The 22,199-nt window shown below is 43.5% G+C and overlaps 1 protein-coding gene across 4 annotated transcripts in view; it reads right to left on the bottom strand.

The window, feature by feature from the left end:
- Window positions 1-899: 899 nt before the first annotated feature.
- CHL1 (cell adhesion molecule L1 like) overlaps window positions 900-22,199 on the bottom strand; it is a 261,925-nt gene continuing 240,625 nt past the window's right edge. For 3 of the 4 annotated variants that reach the window (XM_082265850.1, XM_082265848.1, XM_082265849.1), the window contains 4 exons: window positions 9,800-9,865; window positions 4,485-4,616; window positions 3,726-3,798; window positions 900-1,737 (listed from right to left, as the gene is read on the bottom strand). In XM_082265850.1, the coding sequence (XP_082121976.1) occupies window positions 1,536-1,737; window positions 3,726-3,798; window positions 4,485-4,616; window positions 9,800-9,865 (473 nt within the window). In that variant the 3' untranslated portion in view covers window positions 900-1,535. The remainder of the gene's footprint in view (window positions 1,738-3,725; window positions 3,799-4,484; window positions 4,617-9,799; window positions 9,866-22,199) is intronic. The other variant, XM_082265851.1, reaches the window with a different exon arrangement.

The raw sequence follows: 22,199 nt of genomic DNA on the forward strand, positions 1-22,199 counted from the left end.
TAAGTCATGGGTGTCCAACCTTTTGGCTTCCCTGGGCCACATTGAGTGTAGATAAATTTTCTCGGGCCGCATATAAAATAAATACTATAGTTAAGGTATATAAGTAATAAAACGCCGCTGCGCCCTTCCCACACTGCCGCCCCCCCCCCCCCAGCACTAATTTAACACAACTAGAGGATGATCCCTTCCGAGGCAGCCTCTGTCTACAGTTAGTTTGAAGCCATTGTGGCCGTGCCCCCGACCCGACTTCCTTCTTCCCCATCAAAAAAAAAAAAAAAATTGTCAAGGGGCAGTGGGCCGCATTACCTGCGGCTCTGGGCCGCAGGTTGGACATGCCTGCTATAAGTGCTGAGTAGGTTTTTGTACTTTTGCTGTTCTTATGGATTTTGCTACCTTATACCAAAATTGGGCACAACTTTTTAATTTGAATGAACAATGTTAGCTCTCCTTATGCATTCCTATCTCATATATAAATTATGGCTATACATGTTATCATCATATTCACTGCCTTTCATTTTCGACTTCCATTATTTCTTCATTTTGCAATATTGTCACATACTTTCATATTTTCCAATTTAATTGCTGTTTTCAAAATTATTGGGAAAAAAAATGTATCCAATACCTCACACATAATAAAAGAAAAAGAATTACACATTGCAAATTGAAAATCCTCATATGTGCAAACCACATACATTTAAGCTTATGGTCTGAAAAAATTAATTTGAGTGGTATTTTGAATGATATTCCATTTGATCAGAAATTTGGATTGCATATGTTTGAAAACACCGCCATGCATTTGCAATCACTGAACAGTCGGATTAAAAAAAAAACAGCCATATTTGGAAATTGCATGAGAAAGTGTAACATGGATGTGCCCTAAAAAGTGCGATGTTCCTTTATGTATTGAGGCTCACTGCTGAAGCCTATTGTCAGTGTACTTGCCCTTAGTCTATAAAAGTCTGAATCAGACTGATATACACTGATATTTATATCCAGCAATAAGTGATCATGTTTAGCAGTCACAGATAATTAATGTATGGCATTCTGGTAAGAATAAAAGATGGCTGCTGATGATCCAGTCTTTCAAATGTACTAACAAAGATAAACCTGTACCGGTAGAAATGCACAGGCTGCCACTTCTGATCTCTCCTTTAGAATTCTAGTATCCTGGCTGTCATACTAAACCGATTGTTTTGATATTTTCTGAAACTCTGAACTACGTTTTAGAATAAGTATGGATTTTAGACGTTTTGACTTCACTGTCTACGTGCCTTTGCCTGTATCTAGTCATTGACTCAGAATGTACTAATCCAGAGACAGCCAGACAACTAGCATTTTCAGAATGAGATCAGCCATGGCAGCTTTGTACTATTTTCAGCAAAGGTTTATTTTTCATGATAATGCTTGTTGGTCATAAAAGGCCAGGTGACAGGATACCCAAGTTTCTCTTGTGTAAACTTCTTTTCAGTTTGCTTTTAATGACCTGGTGTAATGTAGGACAGAAGCTTCATCTTCTTTGAATATTGTGTTTTGCCTTAGGAATGGAGATGCTGAACTGATGCCCTTTCTTCATCTGGACCTTTCTCCTTGGATTCTCTATATGCCCCAATGAAAGAACCATCCTCGTTGAAGTGACTTTGTTCACCATCACTGTACTGAACAAGGCTGTCCACACTGTCTAAGGTTTTAATGTCTAGGCTTAGTGAGTCCATACTTCCATTTAATGCTTTCTTATCACTGCAATGTAGAGAAGACAAAGTTATATGAAAATCCAATCACCAAAATCTCATATATGTCAACATATTGATGTAATTTTCAGTAAATCTGTAGTTTTCATCAAAGTAATACACAGTGTTCCAACCATGAAGTTTGTTGTTCAGGCCTATTCTCATTTAGGGTGTCAATATTCCTATCTCCCTGTTGTGTTTATGTTCTATATTCGGCTTTGCATGTAGTGTATGAACAGTGTATATACCTTTGTATCTATCTATCTATCTATCTATCTATCTATCTATCTATCTATCTATCTATCTATCTATCTATCTATCTATCTATCTATCTATCTATCTATCTATCTATATATATATATATATATATATATATATATATATATATATATACAGTATATTTATTATGTCTGGCAGGAGCAGCAATAACTGAACAATCTAGTCATATGCTGTATTCACTAAAGTCTACAGTCGTTAGGAATTGAAGATCAACCTTGTACTAGACATGTGGAAATTAATTTCTATCTGAATAGAAATTCGGACGAATTTTCGGTTAGTCAGAGATTCGGATGTATTTGAATCTTTAAATGAAATAGTAATGTAAACCCCCTTCATCAAATTTGACCTTGACAAATATATCTGTAGTGTTTACTTATCTCTCTTCAAAGCCCTAAGTACCGTGTCTTTCTGCTGCTTGGTTACTCTATTATCAGCATGATAACTTCTGACAAGTTCTCGGACACAGGTGATAAAAGCAGCTGGAATTTTGTGTCGGGGTGGGTGCATAGAGATAGATTAGCAGAGAGCTGGTCTATGTACAGCACAGCTCTGCATGTTTTTTCCTTCCTCTGCCTAAGTAAGGGGATGTGTGTGCCTTTCCTCCAGTCAGTGTATGCCAAGACTTCACACCCAGTGCTGGAACAGGAAGAAAAAATTTGAACACGTTGTTTACTTTTTAAACTGTGTAGAAAGATGAAGACAGCAGATATACAAATAAAACTTATGTAGGGAGATTTGTTTCATCTCTGTGTATCATCTAAGGCTGTTCACTTATTTTCTAACAAACTCCAAAATTTTTGGAACGATTCCAATTCAGATCAGTCAAAAATTTTTCGACCGATTCAAATTCTGTGTAAATAGCTGGTCAGGTGTGTGAAGGAGCAAGCCAGGAAGCAAGTGGCTGTGCCTTAACAACTAATGACTCATCAGCTGTTAGCGGGCTTCCCCGTTGAGAGATGAATGTAAACAAAACATTGGCAACAATGAAAAATGCAGACATAAAACATAATAGGCCCCCCCCCCCCCGATTCCATACCAGGGCCTTTGGCTCCAGTATGGATCTTAAGGGGAACCCCATGCCAGAATAAAAAAAAAACTGTGTGGGGTCCCCCCCAAGATCCACACCAGACCCTTACCCGAGCATGCAGTCCGGTAGGCAAGGAAAGGGGGGGGACAAGCGAGCGCCCCCGAACCATACCAGGCCACGTGCTTTCATTATGGGCCGGTGCTTTGGGGCAGGGGGGCTCTACCTCCCCCCCAAAGCACCTTGTCCCCATGTTGATGGGGACAAAGACCTCTTCTCCACAGCCCTGGCCTGGTGGCTGTTGGAAGGTGCGGGAAATGACTTATAGGAATCTGGACGCCCCCTTTAATAAGGGGGGGGGAACCTCACACTGTTTCTTTGTCTGCATTTTTTTGCTTACATTTCAGCTGTCAAAGGGGATGCCCACTGACAGCTGATGAGTCATTGGCTTCCCGGCCCGCTCCTTAATAACCAGCTATCCTTCAAACTTAATTCGAATCAGTCCATCATCTTTCTACCGGTCTGAATTTGAATCGTTCTAAAAATCTGGAATTCGTAACATAATGAATCTATCCGAAACAAAACACATTTTTCCGTTCTGCACGTGTCTACCCTGTACTCCATTGTATGTATAGTTACTGAACACAAGATCAAATAACTACAATGGTAAGTGTGATCATAAAATTGCATAATACCTGTAGTCATCAAAACATTGCTCTTTCATAGACTGTACTTCAACTTCCGGGTGCAATTCTTCTTTTTCCTTTACTGAAAAGGAAAGAAATGATGTCTATCATCTGCTTGGCATATTTTACCAGATTTCCACATTTTGCTGCCCAAAGGCTACGTTTTATTTTTCCCATGTACAGCAGTGTTTTATGTACAGCAGCACTGACATATTACCAGTCTGCTTTTGTTTTTTACAAAATGGAACCGTTTGCATCAGTCTGTGAAGAGAATACAACCCTGTAACATTTATACATGTACATACAACGTAGTCATATAGTTGGAAGCTAATTCACTTTGCATTACGTTTATTAGTTGTATGATGAAACTGGAGCCCCTGGAGGAAACCAATGTAAACACAAGGATAGCATGCAAACTAACGCAGCGTCCTTTATAGGGGTTAAATTCCAGCACTCCAACATTACCAGTTGAGATAACGATCAGCAGTACCACTACTTGGACTAAAATTACTACAGGTTTTTTTTTTTAGATAATTGAAGATAAAATTTTCAGGATGCAATTTTGAGTGTGATGATTATGTGATTCCATTTTGCTTCATGTACCTTGACTATTTCCTTATACATTGCTGTTGCTTGTTGTTAAATAAAAGCAGAAGGTCCTGCTCAGGTCAGATTTAAATCTAGACTAATTCATCGTTAATGTGTCCAGAGCAGATTGTAACCTTAACTATATAATGGATAACATATTATCTGAAGCTTAACTTTTACCTGCATATTTTCCTCCCCTGTTTCTTTGCACAAAACAAGCAACAAGCATTAACAGAGTTAGAAGAGCCACAGCACACATCAGTCCGATAAACCATCCTTGTGAAGACAGGCTGTGAGGGGCATTAGCATAAGCTGCAATTAAAATAAAAAGAAGAAAATTGAAATACATAAATATATATTTATATTTGTACTGTTTATTATTAAGTTGCAATAAAGTATTAGTAGACAACAAATATTGCTATACAGGTTATATGTATGTGTTTCATTTGTTAGATCTACACTATATTACCAAAAGTATTGAGACAGCTGCCTTTATACGCATTCTTAGTCCATAGGGTTCAATATTGAGTTGGCCCACCCTTTGCAGCTATAACAGCTTCAACTCTTCTGGGAAAGCTGTCCACAAGGTTCAAGAGTGTGTATATGGGAAAGTTTGACCATTCTTCCAGAAGCGCATTTGTGATGTCAGGCACTGGTGTTGGACGAGAAGGCTTGGCTCGCATTTTCCACTCTAATTCCTCCCAAAGGTGTTCTATCGAGTTGAGGTTAGGACTCTGTGCAGGCCAGTTATGTTCCTCCACCCCAGACTCGCTCATCCATGTCTTTATAGACCTTGCTTTGTGCACTGGTGCGCAGTGATGTTGGAACAGGAAGGGGCCTCCCCACACTTTTCCCACAAAGTTGGGAGCATTAAATTGTCCAAAATTTATTGGTATGCTGATGCCTTAAGAGTTCCCTTCACTGGATCTAAGGGGCAAAGCCCAACCCTTAAAGAACAACCCCACACCATAAGCCCTCCTCCACCAAGTGATATGGACCAGTGCACAAAGCAAGGTCCATAAAGACATGGATGAGGGTGTTTGGGGTGGGGGAACTTGACTGGCCTTGAGGGCCAGCATGGACTGGAGATGTAGATGTATCCTGGTCTGACAGTTAGCTACATGCTACACAACTAGCTGTCAAATGTGGAACGTAGATCAGTTATATCTTCGATCCCTTGCCTTGGAGCGTTTTTCTACAGATTGCAGATGTCTAGTATTTAAAGAACTTTAGCAATGGGAGAACTATGGGGGCTTCTTTTTATGATTTCCTTCTGAAAATCGTATTTGCCTTATTGTGCATGAAGACAAAGAACTAGAGCAAAAGTCACAATTTAGTTAGATTATTGTTTCATATCATGAAGTAGTTAATCCAGAGCAACAACATGACAGCTGGACAAAAAGCATTTTCAGAAGGAAAGGTAATAATGGTGGCTATAGCATATTTCTCTTATGACATGCTTACTTTACAGCCCATTCAAGGTTATGTTTTGCAATAATGGACTGTAAATGATTTGTTTTACCACAAGTTACATCAGTGCATTGAATAGAATACATAGAATACTCAAATCATGGTGCAGTGTGTTTTAGCGCTGTTTGTTTGAATAGTGATTTTTCAATTGCACTTCAATGCACTAAAACAGTAGCGGGCAATGCACACCACACTGCTAACCACAACACACATGCCATATGTTGTGGTGTACTGCATAAAAAAAAGGATCATGTCTGTTTTTATATATGTTAAGGTGCACTGTCAAAGTAAATGGGATGCTTTAAAATATCTTAATACAATGTTACGTGTTGTGTCAATGCAATGCATAATATGAATAGAACCCTAAAGATATGGGACATGTCAATATTCAAATAAAAACTCATATATTTTTTCATACTGGATGTATATATGAATGGCTCTGTGTAATTATGTCATTTTTGTTATTTTCATATATATGAGAATAACAGACAGTTCATACAGAAAAATCTTAGGTATTGGACAGTGAGCATTTAAAGGGTTTGTAACCCTAAACCATTGCCTTGCTGCCAGCCCCTCTCTTTTAATCTCCTATCCTGCATTGCATAACTGTTTTTAAGAAAAATGCCTCTAAATACCTTATTGAGAAGTGTCTTTAGGTCTGTCACGTGACTCCTGTCCGCTCTGATAACACAATCCAGGGCTACAGCAGGAGGAGCCAAGCTCTCCCTCCGATGTCAGCTCGGAGTCACGTGACCGCCAAGCTGGCCGATTGGCTCCTTCTGCTGTAGCCCTGGATTGTGTTATCAGAGTGGATGGGAGTCATGTGACAAACCTCTCAAAAAGGTATTTAGAGGCATTGTTTGTTACAAGCAGTTATACAATGCAGGATAGGAGCTTAACAGAGATGGGGCTGTCAGACATTTGACTGGTTTATTATCAGCAGCAGGGGGGGGGGGGCAGGGCAGAGACACAGACACTCAGAGCTGGGGGGAGAGCGAAGAGGAGAGCTATGGATGACGGAGGCACGCAGGCTGACCATGGTGGTCAGGGCTCATTAGCCATGATTACCGTGGTCAACACAGAGAGGGGGGACACAGGAAGTGGCAGGATCAGCCAGGTTTTTTTTACAGTTTTCAGAGGGGCAGGTTAGTCAGCACTGTGCTCTGTAACCTGCTAAAATGAAACAGGGTCTCTATTTTTTTTTTTTTTTTAAGGTAACAAACACTTAAACATCTATAAGCACCATTTAACATCTATGAGCACAGCTAGTGGTTGGTCATTAGTTTTTGGATTTCCACATGGCCAGAAACAGGGAAGGCATGGCAGATTTATACCAATCATGCGTTATATCAGCAGTGCCATTTATAGCCTGTAACTGTACTTGTTACTTTATCCATTGGCAGTATCCTTGTCTCTATAGTGTAGATTTAAAAGGGCTTCTAAAATAGTAATGTTCTCTTCTCAATCGCAACCATGACTTTTTTCTTTCCTTTTACTTCTTCTTTGAGTTTTAGAGAAGCCGGGTTTGAGAATATGTGGTTCACTGGAGCTGTGCTAAGCTATTTTTACCTTCTCTGAAGATATCAGATAAAGCACAAGAAAGCTCAATTAGACTCCCAAGTTTAGTTTTGCCTTTTGTAAGAATCAAAGGAAAAGATATGAACTTCTGCTGAGATGGTTGGGGAGGAGATGCCCACCCATTAATGAGAAGTCTTCTTGGAAACTAAACTTAGGAAATAAGGATAATACTTTCTGGAAAAGACCGAGATGTTATATATATATATAAAATGATTTTCAGCTTTCTATGAAAGTACCTACTGAGATAAGACTGTCTATAGCTGGCCAAACACTGGCCGATTGAAACATTCAGAGAAAAACCATTCACTGACTAGAACATTCTTTCTTGCCATCAATGGAGTTGATTTACTCAAGTCAAATAGACTGCGCACTTTGCACATTGCAGTTGCACTCTGCATATACAGTTGCTCCAGAGCTTAGTAAATGAAGAAACGCGTTACTTTGCAAAGAATACCCATTCAAGTGCAAGAAAAATCTTAAAAAACAGCATTTCTGCTTGCACATAATTGGATGGTGGAAGTCAGCAGAGCTTCTGCTCATTTACTAAGCTCTGCAGCAATTGCTCTTGCAGAGTGCACAGTCTATTTTCCTTTAGTAAATCAACCCCTTTGAGTCAACTCATTTGGTTTGAAGGCCCCTAACATTTCGTTCAGATCTGTTATTTAAATGGAATCCCAGATGTATTAACCACTTAAGCCCCAGAAGATTTTATCCTATTCCTGACCAGGGTTTTTTTTGCGATTTTTTACTGCGTGACTTTAACCTAAACGAATTTGACGTCCTTTTTTTTCCCACAAACAGAGCTTTCTTTTGGTGGTCTTTGATCACCTGTGCGATTTTTTGATCATGTGCTATAAACAAAAAAAGAGCGTCAATTGTGCAAAAATAACAATATTTTTCACATTTTTTTATATGAAATTCCCCAAAAAAATGTAAAAATCAAAATTTTTTAACATTTTTGGCCAATTTGTTTTATGCTACATATGTTTGGTAAAAAAATCGCAAAAAGCGTATTTTGATTGGTTTGCGCAAAAGTTATCGCGTTTACTAACAAAGGGAAAGATTGTTGTCATTTTTGGTGGTTTTTTTTTTTTTAACGAGTAATGGCGGCGATCTGCGGTTTTTTTTTGCAGGACTGCGACATTGCGGCGGACAGATCGGACCCTTGACTGACATTTTTGACACTTTTGGGGTTACCAGTGACATTACTGCAGTAATCAGTGCTATACATATGCACTGTTCCTGTAAAAATGACACTGGCAGGGAAGGGGTTAACTGTATTGGAGAGGGAGGGGTTAAGTGTGTTCTAGGGGCGTGCTTCTAACTGTGATTGGCTGTGGCTACTACTGTAAAAACAGAGTAGAACCGTCTGATCTCCATTTTTACACAGGGGAGAATGACAGGCGGCTTGTTTACATTAGACGCCTGCCTTTCTCCCTCTCTACCGACGATCACAGTGTGACCGGCGGACATCGGGTCCGCCGGTCACACGCACGGACTCCTTAGTGAACGAGCCGGGGCTCGCCCGCTATTGGCTCACAAGCCGGCGACAGGCTAGTGACGTGTATATATACGTCACTTTGCCTGGCCGGGGCTGACCGCCGCAGTATATGTACTTGCGGCGGTCGACAAGCGGTTAAACAGGTTTCATTATACCAAAATAACTACATTTAAGCTAGCCATAGACAGATTGAAATTTCGATCCATCTATGGACAGGCTGGTTGTACTTAAGTCGATCTATAGATTGACTTTGGTACAACAAGCCTGTCTGTTTTTTTTTTAGATGTGGCAAGATTTGAGATTTCCATGACAGCTCTGTCTTCACCCGTGTGCGGGAAACCTGCAGGTACGCAAATGTACTGCAAGCCTCTGCTGGGACCTGAAGTAAAAAAATCTATAAAATAAATAAAATATAATATCCAATTGTGAGAGAGGGAGGGGCCGAAGGCAGAGGAAAATATGTTTTTATTTAGGGTGAAGGTATGCTTTAAATAAAAACCATCTTTTAGAAACTGTCTGTCTGCATAGCAACTTGATTGTGAAACATACACTTTCAGCTTTGTTTTTTTTCTTTTGACATCTACAGATCTTTAAAATGCACTTGCTGTACCACTGCAATTGTTATTGTATGTTGCTTTGGTGCTGGCATATCTCAAAAGACAATTTCAGACAAACATAAAACATGAAGAACAGTAGAACAAGAGTCCCAGATAGAGTGACTTTGAGAAACGGTTGAGAGATGGTTCAACCAGCTATCATCTCCAAACTACTTATTAGTCATTTTAGGTGGATTCACATGTAAATTCTATAACTTTGGTAAAAACAGGTTAGTTCAGCAGCAAAGAAGGAGGAAATCAATGCAAGATAATCTTGGAAATCTAACAGAGAATATGAAGCATAGCAACACGAACACATCACTGGACACATAACAAGCATCTGCACAAACCTATCGCGGGAACTTTGGCAGCAAAAGCAGGAGTGCGAGATGGGGAAAAGGGAATGCTAGAGAATCCTGGAAAAGAAATGAAGATCTTTGAGAAAATGTCATAAAAGATATCAATTTGTACATTTTGTGTGCTTCATATGACACAAAAGCAGAGAGTGATATTGTACAAGAAGTAATTCTGCATACAATGGTAACGTCATCTGGTGGATTCACTTGCTAAAAATTGAAAAATATATCTTAGTGACAATGGAGGCTTGGCTAAGAAGTAGAACTTAGGATGTCTTGGTAACCCAGAGGAAGGGACAGACCTTTCTAGAGGGATCCAATAATTAAGAAAGACATGTTGGGTGATCAAACCCCGCACCATCCAAAAAAGGAAAAATCAGAAAATTTATTTTAAGTAGAGTCCTTCTTTAAAAAGCATGTTCTAAATGAACTCAGCTTGTTACAACCATGCCCATTATTTAAAGTGTAAGTTTACTTTTAGTAATTTCTTTACAAAAATCTCCCTATGCAATTCCAGACCCCATAAATAGCACATATAAGTGGTCCTCGTTTTAAATCACTGCTCCTGCTTTCCATTATAAATGCAGCCATGGGGGCATCTCCAGAGAAACTGATGGCCCCTGAATCACACTTCTGTTGGAAGGATGGGGTGGATGCTACAGGGATGGGGTGGACGCTACAAGCCAATTCAAGCTGTGCACCTACACAGTCTGCTCTTTGCTTCTGCAGAGGCTGAGCTTGGCCACTGCAGCTAGAGAAGAAGATATTGCACTGCGCATGCTGCAGTTTAACTGGGGTGGGCATTATTGGGTGCAAATTTGTGGTGTCCAGCAAACAGGACAGAGAGGGATCAGGGGCCAGCAGGTTCTGTGGAGAAGCCCCCAAGACTGCATATTTGAAGGAAAGCAGGAACAGTGCTTTAAAATGAGGACTGCTGGTATGTACATGTATGTGATCTGGAATTGCATAGGGGAATTTTTTGTAAAAGGTATACTTACACTTTAAGTGTTTTTTTTTTCCAATTTCCTAAAGCTGAACTTCAGGGAAACAGCTTAATAGATAGATAAAATACATTTATGAAAGCTGTTTTACTCAATTAAGGATTTGATTTTCTGTCCATTCACCCCTGAAGCTTATCGAGTTCTGCCATACAACCCTTTTGAGTCCAGGAGACCTGATGTTTCTCTGCTACAGTTCAGTAACACGTACCGGTCTCTCCTCGCCCAATGAACAATGAAAAGAATAGCAGCAGACTGATGAGCTCATCTCTCTGTTAGGGTCCTTTCACACAGGCGGTCTGTATGTCTGTTTTTCATCCCATCCGTTTGCGGATGAAAAACGGACATAATGTAGGTCTATGACCATCCGCTGACATCCATTTTGCGTCCATTCCATTCCGTTCAGTTTTTTTTTTGAGACGGGAGAGAACCCTATTTTTCTTCCGTTTAAAAAACAGAACGGACGCAAAAACGGATGTCAGCGGTGTCATCCACTAACGTCTGCAATCCCATAGACATACATTATGTCCGTTTTTCATCCGCAAACGGATGGATGAAAAACGGACATACGGAACGGACCCTACAATAGTGTAATCCGTGTCTGTTTAAAAAAAAAAAGTGCCTGAGTGGGAAAAAAAAAAAAATGGACCGTGCCGTGTGAAAGGACCCTTACTCTGCTCTTTCAACCTGTCATATTACACCTTCCATCATTGGCTCCTTGTTCTCCTTGTTCTGCTGAGTTCAGAAACTGCAAGAGTCTGACACAAGACTGTCAAGATGCTGGTATGACACAAAGCTGCATTATTTGTATCTATTATACCTGCCTGGAGTTCAGCTTTAAAGTGATATCAAACCTTCAAATTTTTTTAGATTAAAATAACAAACATTTTATACTTACCTGCTCTGTTCAATGGTTATGCACAGAGCAGCCCTAATCCTACTCTTCTTGGGTCCCATGCTGGCGCTTCTGGCTAATTCTATTTGGCAAGTGCACCCATAAAAAGCTATAGGGGCACTTGTGCAGGTTCACTCCCAAGCCTCTCTGTCAGCGTCTATTGACCCAAAGAGGGCGGATCCTCCCCACCACAGAGTTTGACTGACAGCAGTTGGAGCCAATGGCTCCTACTGCTATCAATCTACCCAGAGAAGAGAGACAGAGCTGGGAGAGCTGCTGCTCTCATGCACAGCACTGGATCGAAATTGGCCTCAGGTAAATATACAAGGGGAGGATTGGGGGGATCCTGTGACACAGACGATTTTTTTTTTTACCTTAATGCATGCAAAAAAAATTCTGCCTTTAACCTCTTGCCAACCGCCCACCATAGTATTACTGCGGCAGGGCGGCTCGGCTGTGCAAAATCACGTATTATACGTGATTTTGTGCACAAGGTCTTGGCGGCGCGCTGTGTTTGGATGCCGCCCCAGCCTCCCACGATCCTCAGAGAAACTGACAGAAGACCAGGCTGCTTATGTAAACAAAGCAGCCGAGTCTTCTGTCACACAGGCAGGGAGAGATCAGGAGTTTCAGCCAAGCTGAAATCCAGATCTCTCTGTGCCTGTCACAGAACCCTTCCCCCACACAGTCAGTAATCACATTTAGGCATACATTAACTCCTTTGCTCACCCCCAGTGTTGACCCCTTCTCTGCCAGTGTCATTTATACAGTAACAGTGCATAATATTTAGCACTGATTACTGTATTAATGTCTCTGGTCACCAAAAAGTGTCAAAAGGGACCCGATCTGTACGCCGCAATGTCGCAGTCTGGCTAAATAACACTGATCGCTGCCATTACTAATAAAAACATTAAAATAAATAAAAATTCCAAAAATCTATCCCGTAGTTTGCAAACGCTATAACTTTTGCGCAAACCAATTAAAATACGCTTTTTGGGATTTTTTTTTTACCAAAAATATGTAGTAGAATACAAATTGGCCTAAACTGATAAAAAAAATTAGATTTTTAAATTTTTTTTTATTGGGTATGTTTTATAGCAGAAAGTAAAAAATATGGCGTTTTTTTCAAAATTGTCGCTCTTTTTTTGTTTATATCGCAACATCTAAAAACCGCACGGGTGATCAAATACCACCAAAAGAAAGCTCTACTTGTGGGCAAAAAACAGGACATCAATTGTATTTGGGTATAGCGTGGCATGGCCGCGGAATTTTTCGTTAAAGTAACGCAGTTGCGAATCACAAAAAATGGCCTGGTTAAAAAGGGTGTAAAACCTTCCAGAGCTGAAGTGGTTACAATCACTTTAACAACAACAACAACAAAAAAATGATAATAATAATGCACTGATTCATCAATGGCAATTGTGCAACAGAAGAGGTAAGTCACTGATCAGCTGACTTTAACCTGCTCTGGTGGTCCTGGAAGGCTGGGAACATAAGAAATTCTAAGATACTAATAAAGCCATCTCAGCATTTCCTTGTATTATATTAAAATCATTCTACACCTGAGGCTGGGGCGTTCTGCTCAGCTAATAATAGCTGTAAATGTAGTGCTCTTCAGTTATCTAATTGCTAGGTGTTGAATTGGTATAACAATGGGCATCACTTCTCCCAGATGAGGTTTATGCATTTTTATAGAAAAAAAAAAAAATAGAAACCACCTTTAAATTATCTAGATGCAATTTAAAATATATTAAAATCATTATCGTTTAAATATTTCGTAATTTATTTTAATAACTGCTGACATATGGTACTATTGTAATATTTGTCTTTTAATTACTAGTACTATACCAGGAAAGCTTCAAAGAATGCATTTTGCACCGATGAATTTTGCAAGTCGGTTGTTTCAAGTGATCTAAATTTAGCATCTAAAGCCAAATTGTTTTAGTTTTGAATAGAGAGAGAAATTGATGAAACCCCTGATTTTATTTTTATTGCTGTCTGTGTCCTCATTGGGAAGATTTACCCTCTCTTTTTGTCCTGGTGACCACTGCCACTGAGACAGAAAGTTCGAGAATTAGGCCGGCCATAGACGGAGCTAATTTCTTTCCTGCAATCACCGACACTGTTGACATGAGAGTCCCTGCCTCTGAGTCATTGTGTTCTCTCGACGGGTGTGAGGGAAGCCATCCCTGCTGGGAGAATAAAGTGATTATTGCTAGCGGCTTTATCAGCCGCTATCAATAATCGCATGTAAAATCCGGCAGGCTGGTTGTACCCAAGTTGATTGATCGATCGATCAACTTGGGTATATTCAGCCTGCCCATACGTGGTTCGACTCTTGGCCAGTTCCTGCTGAACCGACAGAGATTCAAACCATCTATGGTTTTAGACTTAATAGAAACACTTATTCCAGCGACAGCTATATAAGAGGGGATTTCCCTTCACTTTTGAGAGATTTCTGCCTACTTCTGTTGAGGTTCTAAAGAGAAAATGGTCACCAGGACAAATAGAAAATACGAATCTACCCGACGGGGACACAGACCGCTATAAAGATTTCACATACATGCTGAACCTGTAACATCCATCCAAAATTAGAAAAAAAGTTTTCCCTTTACATACTCTTTACTATTCCAGCCCTATCAATAGCTAAATGACTATTGGCTTTTTGACTATTGTGAACTTGCACATTAGGGCGTTGTGCCCTCAGGCGGTTTGGCCCACAGACACACACAAGTGCTTTGGCCTATACAGCAAAAAGGGTAAATCAGTGCTTAGGAGGTACAGGGCAGCGTACAAAAATTGATTTTTGTAAAATCTTACCGTAAAATCCTTTTCTCTTAGCTCATTGACAGACGTAGTCCTCGGTGATACAGCACCTTCGGGTTATGTTGCCTCCACAGGAGCAGGACTAGACAGGAAATTAAAAAGCTCTGGCCACACCCTAGGGGCAGTCCCAGAGGGTATATCCTCTCTCTCTCTGCCTCAGCAAATCAGTTATGTCAAAAAGCAGTCTTTAGAGATTTTAACCCAACCCAACTCCAAAACAGAGGGGCGGGGACTACGTCTGTCAATGAGCTAAGAGAAAAGGATTTTACGGTAAGATTTTACAAAAATCCATTTTTCTCTATCGCTCATTGACAGACGTAGTCCTCGGTGATACAGCACCTTCGGGACGTCCCAGAGCAGTATCACAAATGAGGGGTGGGAAAATGGAAATCAAATCCAAATCTAGAAGGCCCAACCGGTGCCAACTAGAAGTTTACAATGCTCATCCTTAATGATGAGACTCAACAAAAAAGAAATTTTTCAAACAGAAAAAAACTCTCGAGGTAGACCACCGGTCTCCTCAAATTGCGGCCTGCAAAACCTTGCGGCCAAATGAGGCATCCGCCGATGCCGTCACATCAATTTTATAGAATTTTGTAAAGGTATGTACCGACGACCAGGTGGCCGCCTTACATACCTGGACCACTGACGCCTGATGGCGAAAGGCCCAGGAAGTACTGAGCGCTCGAGTGGAGTGCGCCCTAACAGGGAACGGAGGACTCTGACCCTTAATAGAATAAGCCTGTACCACCGTCTGTCTAATCCATTTGGCAATGGTCGCGGCAGATGCAGGCAAACCCTTTCTGGGGCCATCCGTGATCACAAAAAGTGAATCCGTCTTACGGAATGATTGCGTAGCTTTCAGGTATACTCTGATTGCCCGAACCACATCCAAGGAATGCAACGCATGTTCCCGATGATGCTTGGGCTGAGGACACAAGGAAGGTAGTACAATATCTTCATTCAGATGAAAATCTGAAACCACCTTAGGAAGAAAGGATGGCTTAGGATGAAGTACTACCTTATCCCTATGAATCACTAGGTATGGGGACTGGCATGATAATGCAGCCAGTTCTGACACCCTGCGAGCAGAAGTGATAGCCACCAAGAAGGCCACCTTCTGGGATAAAGTAAACAAGGGAATCTCCCTGATGTTTTCAAAGGGAGGTTTCTGTAGAACCGACAAAACTAAATTAAAATCCCAGGGCGGTAAGGGCGCGCGGACTGGTGGAGCCAGGTGCCGCACCCCCTGGATGAAATTCCGCACCAAGGACTTGGTAGCTAAAGGTTTCTGACAGAAGATTGCTAATGCTGAAACTTGACCCTTGATGGTGCTCAAGGCTAGCTTCTGCTCAACCCCTTGTTGCAAAAAAGCCAATATTCGAGTCACCGAATAGGTACGTGGAGGAAATCCTAAAGATTCGCACCACGCAATATAAGTCTTCCATGTGTGATAATAGACCTTGCTGGAAGTCGCTTTCCTTGCTTTAATAAGGGTAGGAATGACTGAAGCTGACAACCCTCTGTCCTTCAGTACTTGGGTCTCAATGGCCAGGCCATTAAAACCAGCGACTGTAAAGCACGATGGTAAATTGGTCCTTGAGACCACAGACACTCCCTGAGACGAAGTTCCCACGGAACGTCTGCGACTAGCCTGTCCAGGTCGGCCAGGCCGGCTTGACGAGGCCAGCCTAGAATTTCTAGGACCACTGGTGCTGACTGGATCTGAACCAGGCGTCCCTAGAGCTATCTGGCCCCGACCATCCGAGAAAGTCTGGTCGTTTTCTGTTCCCACACATTTATCAGATACCTGATTGCTATCAGGAAGGGTGATCTTTTCTGGTTGAACCTCAGGGACCGAAGTCACCCGGCTAGAGGCTTCTTGGCCTGTCTGGTCAACCAGATCCGATTCCTGTGGGGAATTGAGACTAATCTTAGGAAAAGGTAAAGGAAAAGATCTATTCAGGGAATGGTGACTACCGCTCCCTGTAGTACTTAAATGTTGGAAGGGAAGTAGTCGCACCGGTAGTAGTAGTTGATGCTCGATCTAATGTCCTGAATACCGGTGAAAACGTCCCCCCACCCTCAAACCGGGTGGGGGCGCACCTTCAGGCTGTGTACTCCTTTGCTTCGGGTTTGGCTGAGTTGGTCCTCTGTTTGTCCGACCAGCCTTTCTTGAACCCTCCTGGAGGAGTCTTGCCTTTCCCGCTTGTTCCGGCCGGGCGTGCGAACCCTTTATGGGCGGTAAAGAAAGGTCCTCGCTTGTTGCGAGGTCCCTTAGCTTTAGCAGCCTGTGGCAAAAAAGTGCTCTTGCCCCCAGTGGCATCCTTAATGATTTTATCTAGGGTGGCCCCAAATAGACGATTCCCCTGAAAGGGGAGATTCGTCAAGGTCTTTTTGGAACCTAGGTCAGCTGACCAGCATTTTAACCACAGCACACGTCTGAGGATTACCGCTGACATAGATGCATGCCCTAATAGGGGAGTAGTGTCCAAGGCTGCGTCACAGATAAACTGTAGCCCTTGTATAATCTGTTCCATCAAATCAGATGTTTCCTGGGGAATATCTTTTCCCCTAAGGTCTTGGCGTACCAATCTCGCCCATTCTGTAAGTGTCTGGGAAACTAGACCAATAACAATTACTGGTCTAAATGCTGACCCTATCAGAGAGAAGATGGTGTGGGACTCTGCTTCCATCTTTCGATCCACCGGATCCTTAAAGGACGAAGTGTCCTCCACTGGGATAACCGTGGCTTTATTCAGCCTGGAAATAGGTGGATCCACCACTGGTGGTACCGTCCATTTCTTAATGATGGATTCCTCAAACGGATAGCGTCTAGCAATACGCTTGGAAATAGTAAAGGTACGTTTAGAATGCTCCCATTCAGTGGCGTACCAATAGGGGGGGCGGGGGGGCGGTCCGCCCCGGGTGCCACACATTAGGGGGGTGTCAGCGAGCACCAGGGTGACACCCGGGGCCGGCCGCCGGACTGCCTCCGCCGCTCGCTTATACAGGAGCGCAGAGGAGGAGAAGCTGTATAGCAGAGAATGGGAGAGAGACTCACTTCGCTCACGAGCCCTGCATACACTGCGGGAAATGCCGAAGTTGACTCTGCTAGATAATGAGAAGGCGATTGGTTGCTAGGACCGCCTAGCAACCAATCACCGGCTCATTAACCAGCACTGTAAACTTCGGCATTTCCCGCTGACCGCTGTGTATGCAGGGCTCGTGAGCCTCTCTCCCATTCTCTGCTTTGAACAGTTCCTCCCTCTCTGCTCTCCTCCTCATAAGGTAAGGGGGCGAGGGGGGGGACAATTGTATTGTAAAGACAGTCGGGGGGGGGGGAGGGGGTCTGCATTGTAGAGGGGGTCTGCATTGTAGAGGGGTTTTATTGGAAGGGGGGGGAGGGGTTGTCTGCACTGTAAAGGGATTTTATTGGGGGGGGGCTGTCTGCATTGTAGAGGGATTTTATTGGGGGGGGGGTGTGTCTGCAATGTAGAGGGGTTTTATTGGGGGTGTGTGTCTGCATTGTAGAGGGGTTTTATTGGGGGGGGTCTGCATTGTAGAGGGGTTTTATTGGGGGGGGGTCTGCATTGTAGAGGGGTTTTATTGGGGGGGGTCTGCATTGTAAAGGGGTTTTATTGGGGGGGGTCTGCATTTTAGAGGGGTTCTATGGGGGGGTTTGTATTGTAAAGGGTTCTATTGGGGGGGTTTGTATTGTAAAGGGGTACTATTGGGGGATTTGTATTGTAAAGGGGTTCTATTGGGGGGTCTGCATTGTAAAGGGGTACTATTGGGGGTGTTTTTATGTAAAGGGGTTCTATTGGGGGTTTGCATTGTAGAGGGGTTCTATTGGGGGGTTTGTATTGTAAAGGGGTTCTATTGGCAGGGGCTTTGTATTGTTAAGGGGTTCTATTGGGGGGCTGTATAATTTAAAGGGTTCTATTGAGGGGGGGGGGGAGGGCTATGTCATGTAAAGGGTTCTATTGGGGGGGTGCGGAAACTGTGTAATGTAAGGGGTTCTTTTGGGGGGCAGGGGCTGTGTAATGTGAAGGGTTCCATGGGGGCTGTGTAATGTAAGGGGTTCTATTGGGGGACGGGGGCTGTATAATGGAAAAGGTTCTATGGGGGGCGGGAGCTGTGTAACATAAAGGTTTCCATGAGGGGGGTGTGGGCTGTGTAATGTAAAGGCTTCCAATGGGGGGGGCTGTGTAATGTAAAGGGTTCCAATGGGGGGCTGTGTAATGTAAAGGGGTCCAGGGGTATGGGGGCTGTGTACTGTAAAGGGTTCCAATGGGGGGGGCTGTGTAATGTAAAGGGTTTTAATGGGGGGGCTGTGTAATGTAAAGGGGTCCAGGGGTACGGGGCTGTGTAATGTAAAGGGTTCCAATGGGGGGGCTGTGTAATGTAAAGGGTTACAATGGGGGGGCTGTGTAATGTAAAGGGGTCCAGGGGTACGGGGGCTGTGTAATGTAAAGGGTTCCAATGGGGGGCTGTGTAATGTAAAGGGGTCCAGGGGTACGGGGGCTGTGTAATATAAAGGGTTCCAATTGGGGGGCTGTGTAATGTAAAGGGGTCCAGGGGTACGGGGGCTGTGTAATGTAAAGGGTTCCAATGGGGGGGGCTGTGTAATGTAAAGGGGTCCAGGGGTACGGGGGCTGTGTAATGTAAAGGGGGTCTTCCTACATTTTACTCGCAGTTATTACTGCAGTCCTATAGATTTTTTTTCTGCATTTTCTGAAAGCGCACCAAAAGTCTTGCATGCTGCATCTTTGGCGCGCTTTCAGAAAACAGGAAAATAATTTTTTGGGGGGGGAGCGACACCATGGTTTACTGCACCAGGTGACACCAACCCTAGTGACACCACTGGCAGTAGCACACAGTAAGTATGCCACTGCCAGTTACATGTATTTCTGTCTGGCGCCTCAAGTCAATCGGCGCCGTTTTTGCAGAGGAGGAGGGGCCTGGTCGCCGGGTCAATGTGCGGTTCGTCGCCTGCACGCCGGTGGGGGGGGGGGTGCCAGATATAGGATCCGCCCCGGGTGCCAAATGCTCTAGGTACGCCCCTGCTCCCATTCTCCTTTAATCTTATTACCAAAACACTTGGGTACAGGAAAAACCTTCACCGTTTTGATGGGCTTGTTAGTACCAAAAGGAATCTCTGTATCAGTTGCTTCTGCCGGTAAAACCTCAAGTTTTAAGGTTTCCTGCACTGCCACAACTAGTGCGTCCACCAATGCTTCTTCCTGAATTATAGCGGGAGAAGAAACGTCCTCCTCACTGTCTGAGGGAGCTTTACCTGAGGTAACAGCCCTTGCAGAGGGACCTGCAACTGCAGTGACCATCTCTGAATCTGAGTCAGAGGTGTCAGATAATATAGGGGTAGGCGGGGGTCGCTTCCTTGACCCTCGTCCCTGACAGGCCGCCTCCACCCGAGCCACCATAGACTCCAAAATTGCTGTAAATGCCTCTACACTCTGTGCACCGGCGGGTCCCGTGGCCCCCTCGAGGGAAACAGGTGGGGGAATTTGTGTGGCAGGGTCCATGATTATTCCAGTAACTTCCCGGATAATATAATTCAAAAATAAAAAACTTTTTTTTTTTTTTTTTTTCACAGACCCCCAGCGCCACAAAAGCCCCTTAGTGTTACCTGCTAGGGATCCCTATCGATCGAGAGAGAGAGAGATAGACCCCCAGGCTCACCACTTGATGCTCAGAGTTTAACTGCAACAGGTTACAGCGCTGTCTTGACAAACAGGAAGTCTTTTGGCTGGCTGTCCAGGAAGAAAGGAGGCGGCTCCGCCCCTCTGCACGCCTTCCGGCGCCTCCCCTAGCTCCACGAGGTGTTTGGATCACCTCAAACATGGCCGCCCCCATGCTGGAGACACGAGGCTACGCCAAAATGGCAGCTCGTGCAATCCAGCAAAAAAAATGGCGGCGGCCTGTACCGAATAGCGGTGTGCTGCAGGGCACACAACACTATCTCTGCATGGGGATTTTTGGCGTGGTTGGCGGTACTGGCCCTGGCGGACCTCATGGCCTTCGGAAGGCCTGCTATAGCTGGAGATTTGACTAGGAAGGCAGTCTACATGTCCGTGGCTTCTGACTGGTAGGTACCTTATTCTTATCACAGTAAGATTCCCAGACTGCCACTGATTACAATCTTTTAAACATGTATACAATTAGATTGTTAGCTCCCAAACCAAGCCTCCTGGCTTTTTGCACATAAAATCACACTCAAAGTAGGGGGATCTGTGCCATGTTATAGGATAGAGGGGGACTCTATCTTACCATACAGAGAGGGGCCCGCGTTCACCACAAGACCCGTCAGGGGGAAAAGGGGGAACATACTACTCACCATACCGGAACCAGGCGGGCACCAACTCCTGACAGTACCCCTCTCCACCGGGGCGGGAGGGCTGTCGACCAATACGGACGCCGTGACTCATGGTCTTTGGCGTTTCAGCGAGACGTTTAACTCGCGGGGTCAGTCCCTTAATGGGACTTTGTCGCGGCTGACCCAGCGCGGAGCTATGGCCTGCACGCGCTCGTAGGCTGAACTGGGGTGACCACCGGATCTCAACATCCAGCCCGTCGCCCAGTTCAGCTTTCTTGCTTGAAGATCTCACAGGAACACTGGAGAAAAAAGCTGTCTAAAAAATCTTTTTAAGAAAAAAATCTTGCCAGGACCGAAGATCCCAGCAAGGTATCTAGGTCCTTACTCCTGACTAGACAGAAAATAACTGATTTGCTGAGGCAGAGAGAGAGAGGATATACCCTCTGGGACTGCCCCTAGGGTGTGGCCAGAGCTTTTTAATTTCCTGTCTAGTCCTGCTCCTGTGGAGGCAACATAACCCGAAGGTGCTGTATCACCGAGGACTACGTCTGTCAATGAGCGATAGAGAAAATACTGTTGTGTACAGGCAGGGCCATATATGTATGCCCTGAATGTAGAAAGTTTGTGTTTGGGGCAAAGGTCCCTGTAAGCATACAGCCCTGTACACCTGTACTACTTGGAACAGCATACACTCACTGCACATTTCAGCCTGTTGACTTTGATTGCTGCATGTGGCACCTGAGTGCCGAAATAAGTGTAAGCAAATGCATTGTGTATTTGTATTATATATTTTTGACTGTGGTGGTTTTGATTAATTTAATTGCATGTCTTTGTAAAACTGTATATCCTAAAATGAGTTAATTGCTGGGCAGGTTTTCCTGGAATTTATTTTGGGAAAGTACCACCCTCTGCTGGAGCAAACACATAAAAATAGAGAACCACCACTCGTACTTAAATAAGACAACTAGATCTATGGTTCCAGGTCTCCCCATTTAAGCAAAAGAATGTTGCTAAAGATGACTACCATTTGCACTTAACAACCCCCTGTGGGAACCCAGACGGGGGTTCTAGGGATATGGACCTGTGCCACAGCTAAATGGACCTTGGGACTTAAAGTGGATGTAAACCCTCACATATACCCAGTGAAGTAAACAGCCTCAGATCATACACAGGGATTAAACCTCCCTACATAGGTTTTATTTGTATATCTGCTGTCTTCAGCTTTCTACACTGTTTAGAAAGTGAACACGGTGTTAGAATGTTTTCTTCCTTTTCCAGCATTGGGTGTAGAGTCTTGGCATACATTGTGTAACAGCTGATTGGAGGAAAGGCACCCCC

The sequence above is a fragment of the Pelophylax lessonae genome (assembly GCF_965119305.1).
Source record: "Pelophylax lessonae genome assembly, chromosome: 8".
NCBI lineage: Eukaryota > Metazoa > Chordata > Amphibia > Anura > Ranidae > Pelophylax > Pelophylax lessonae.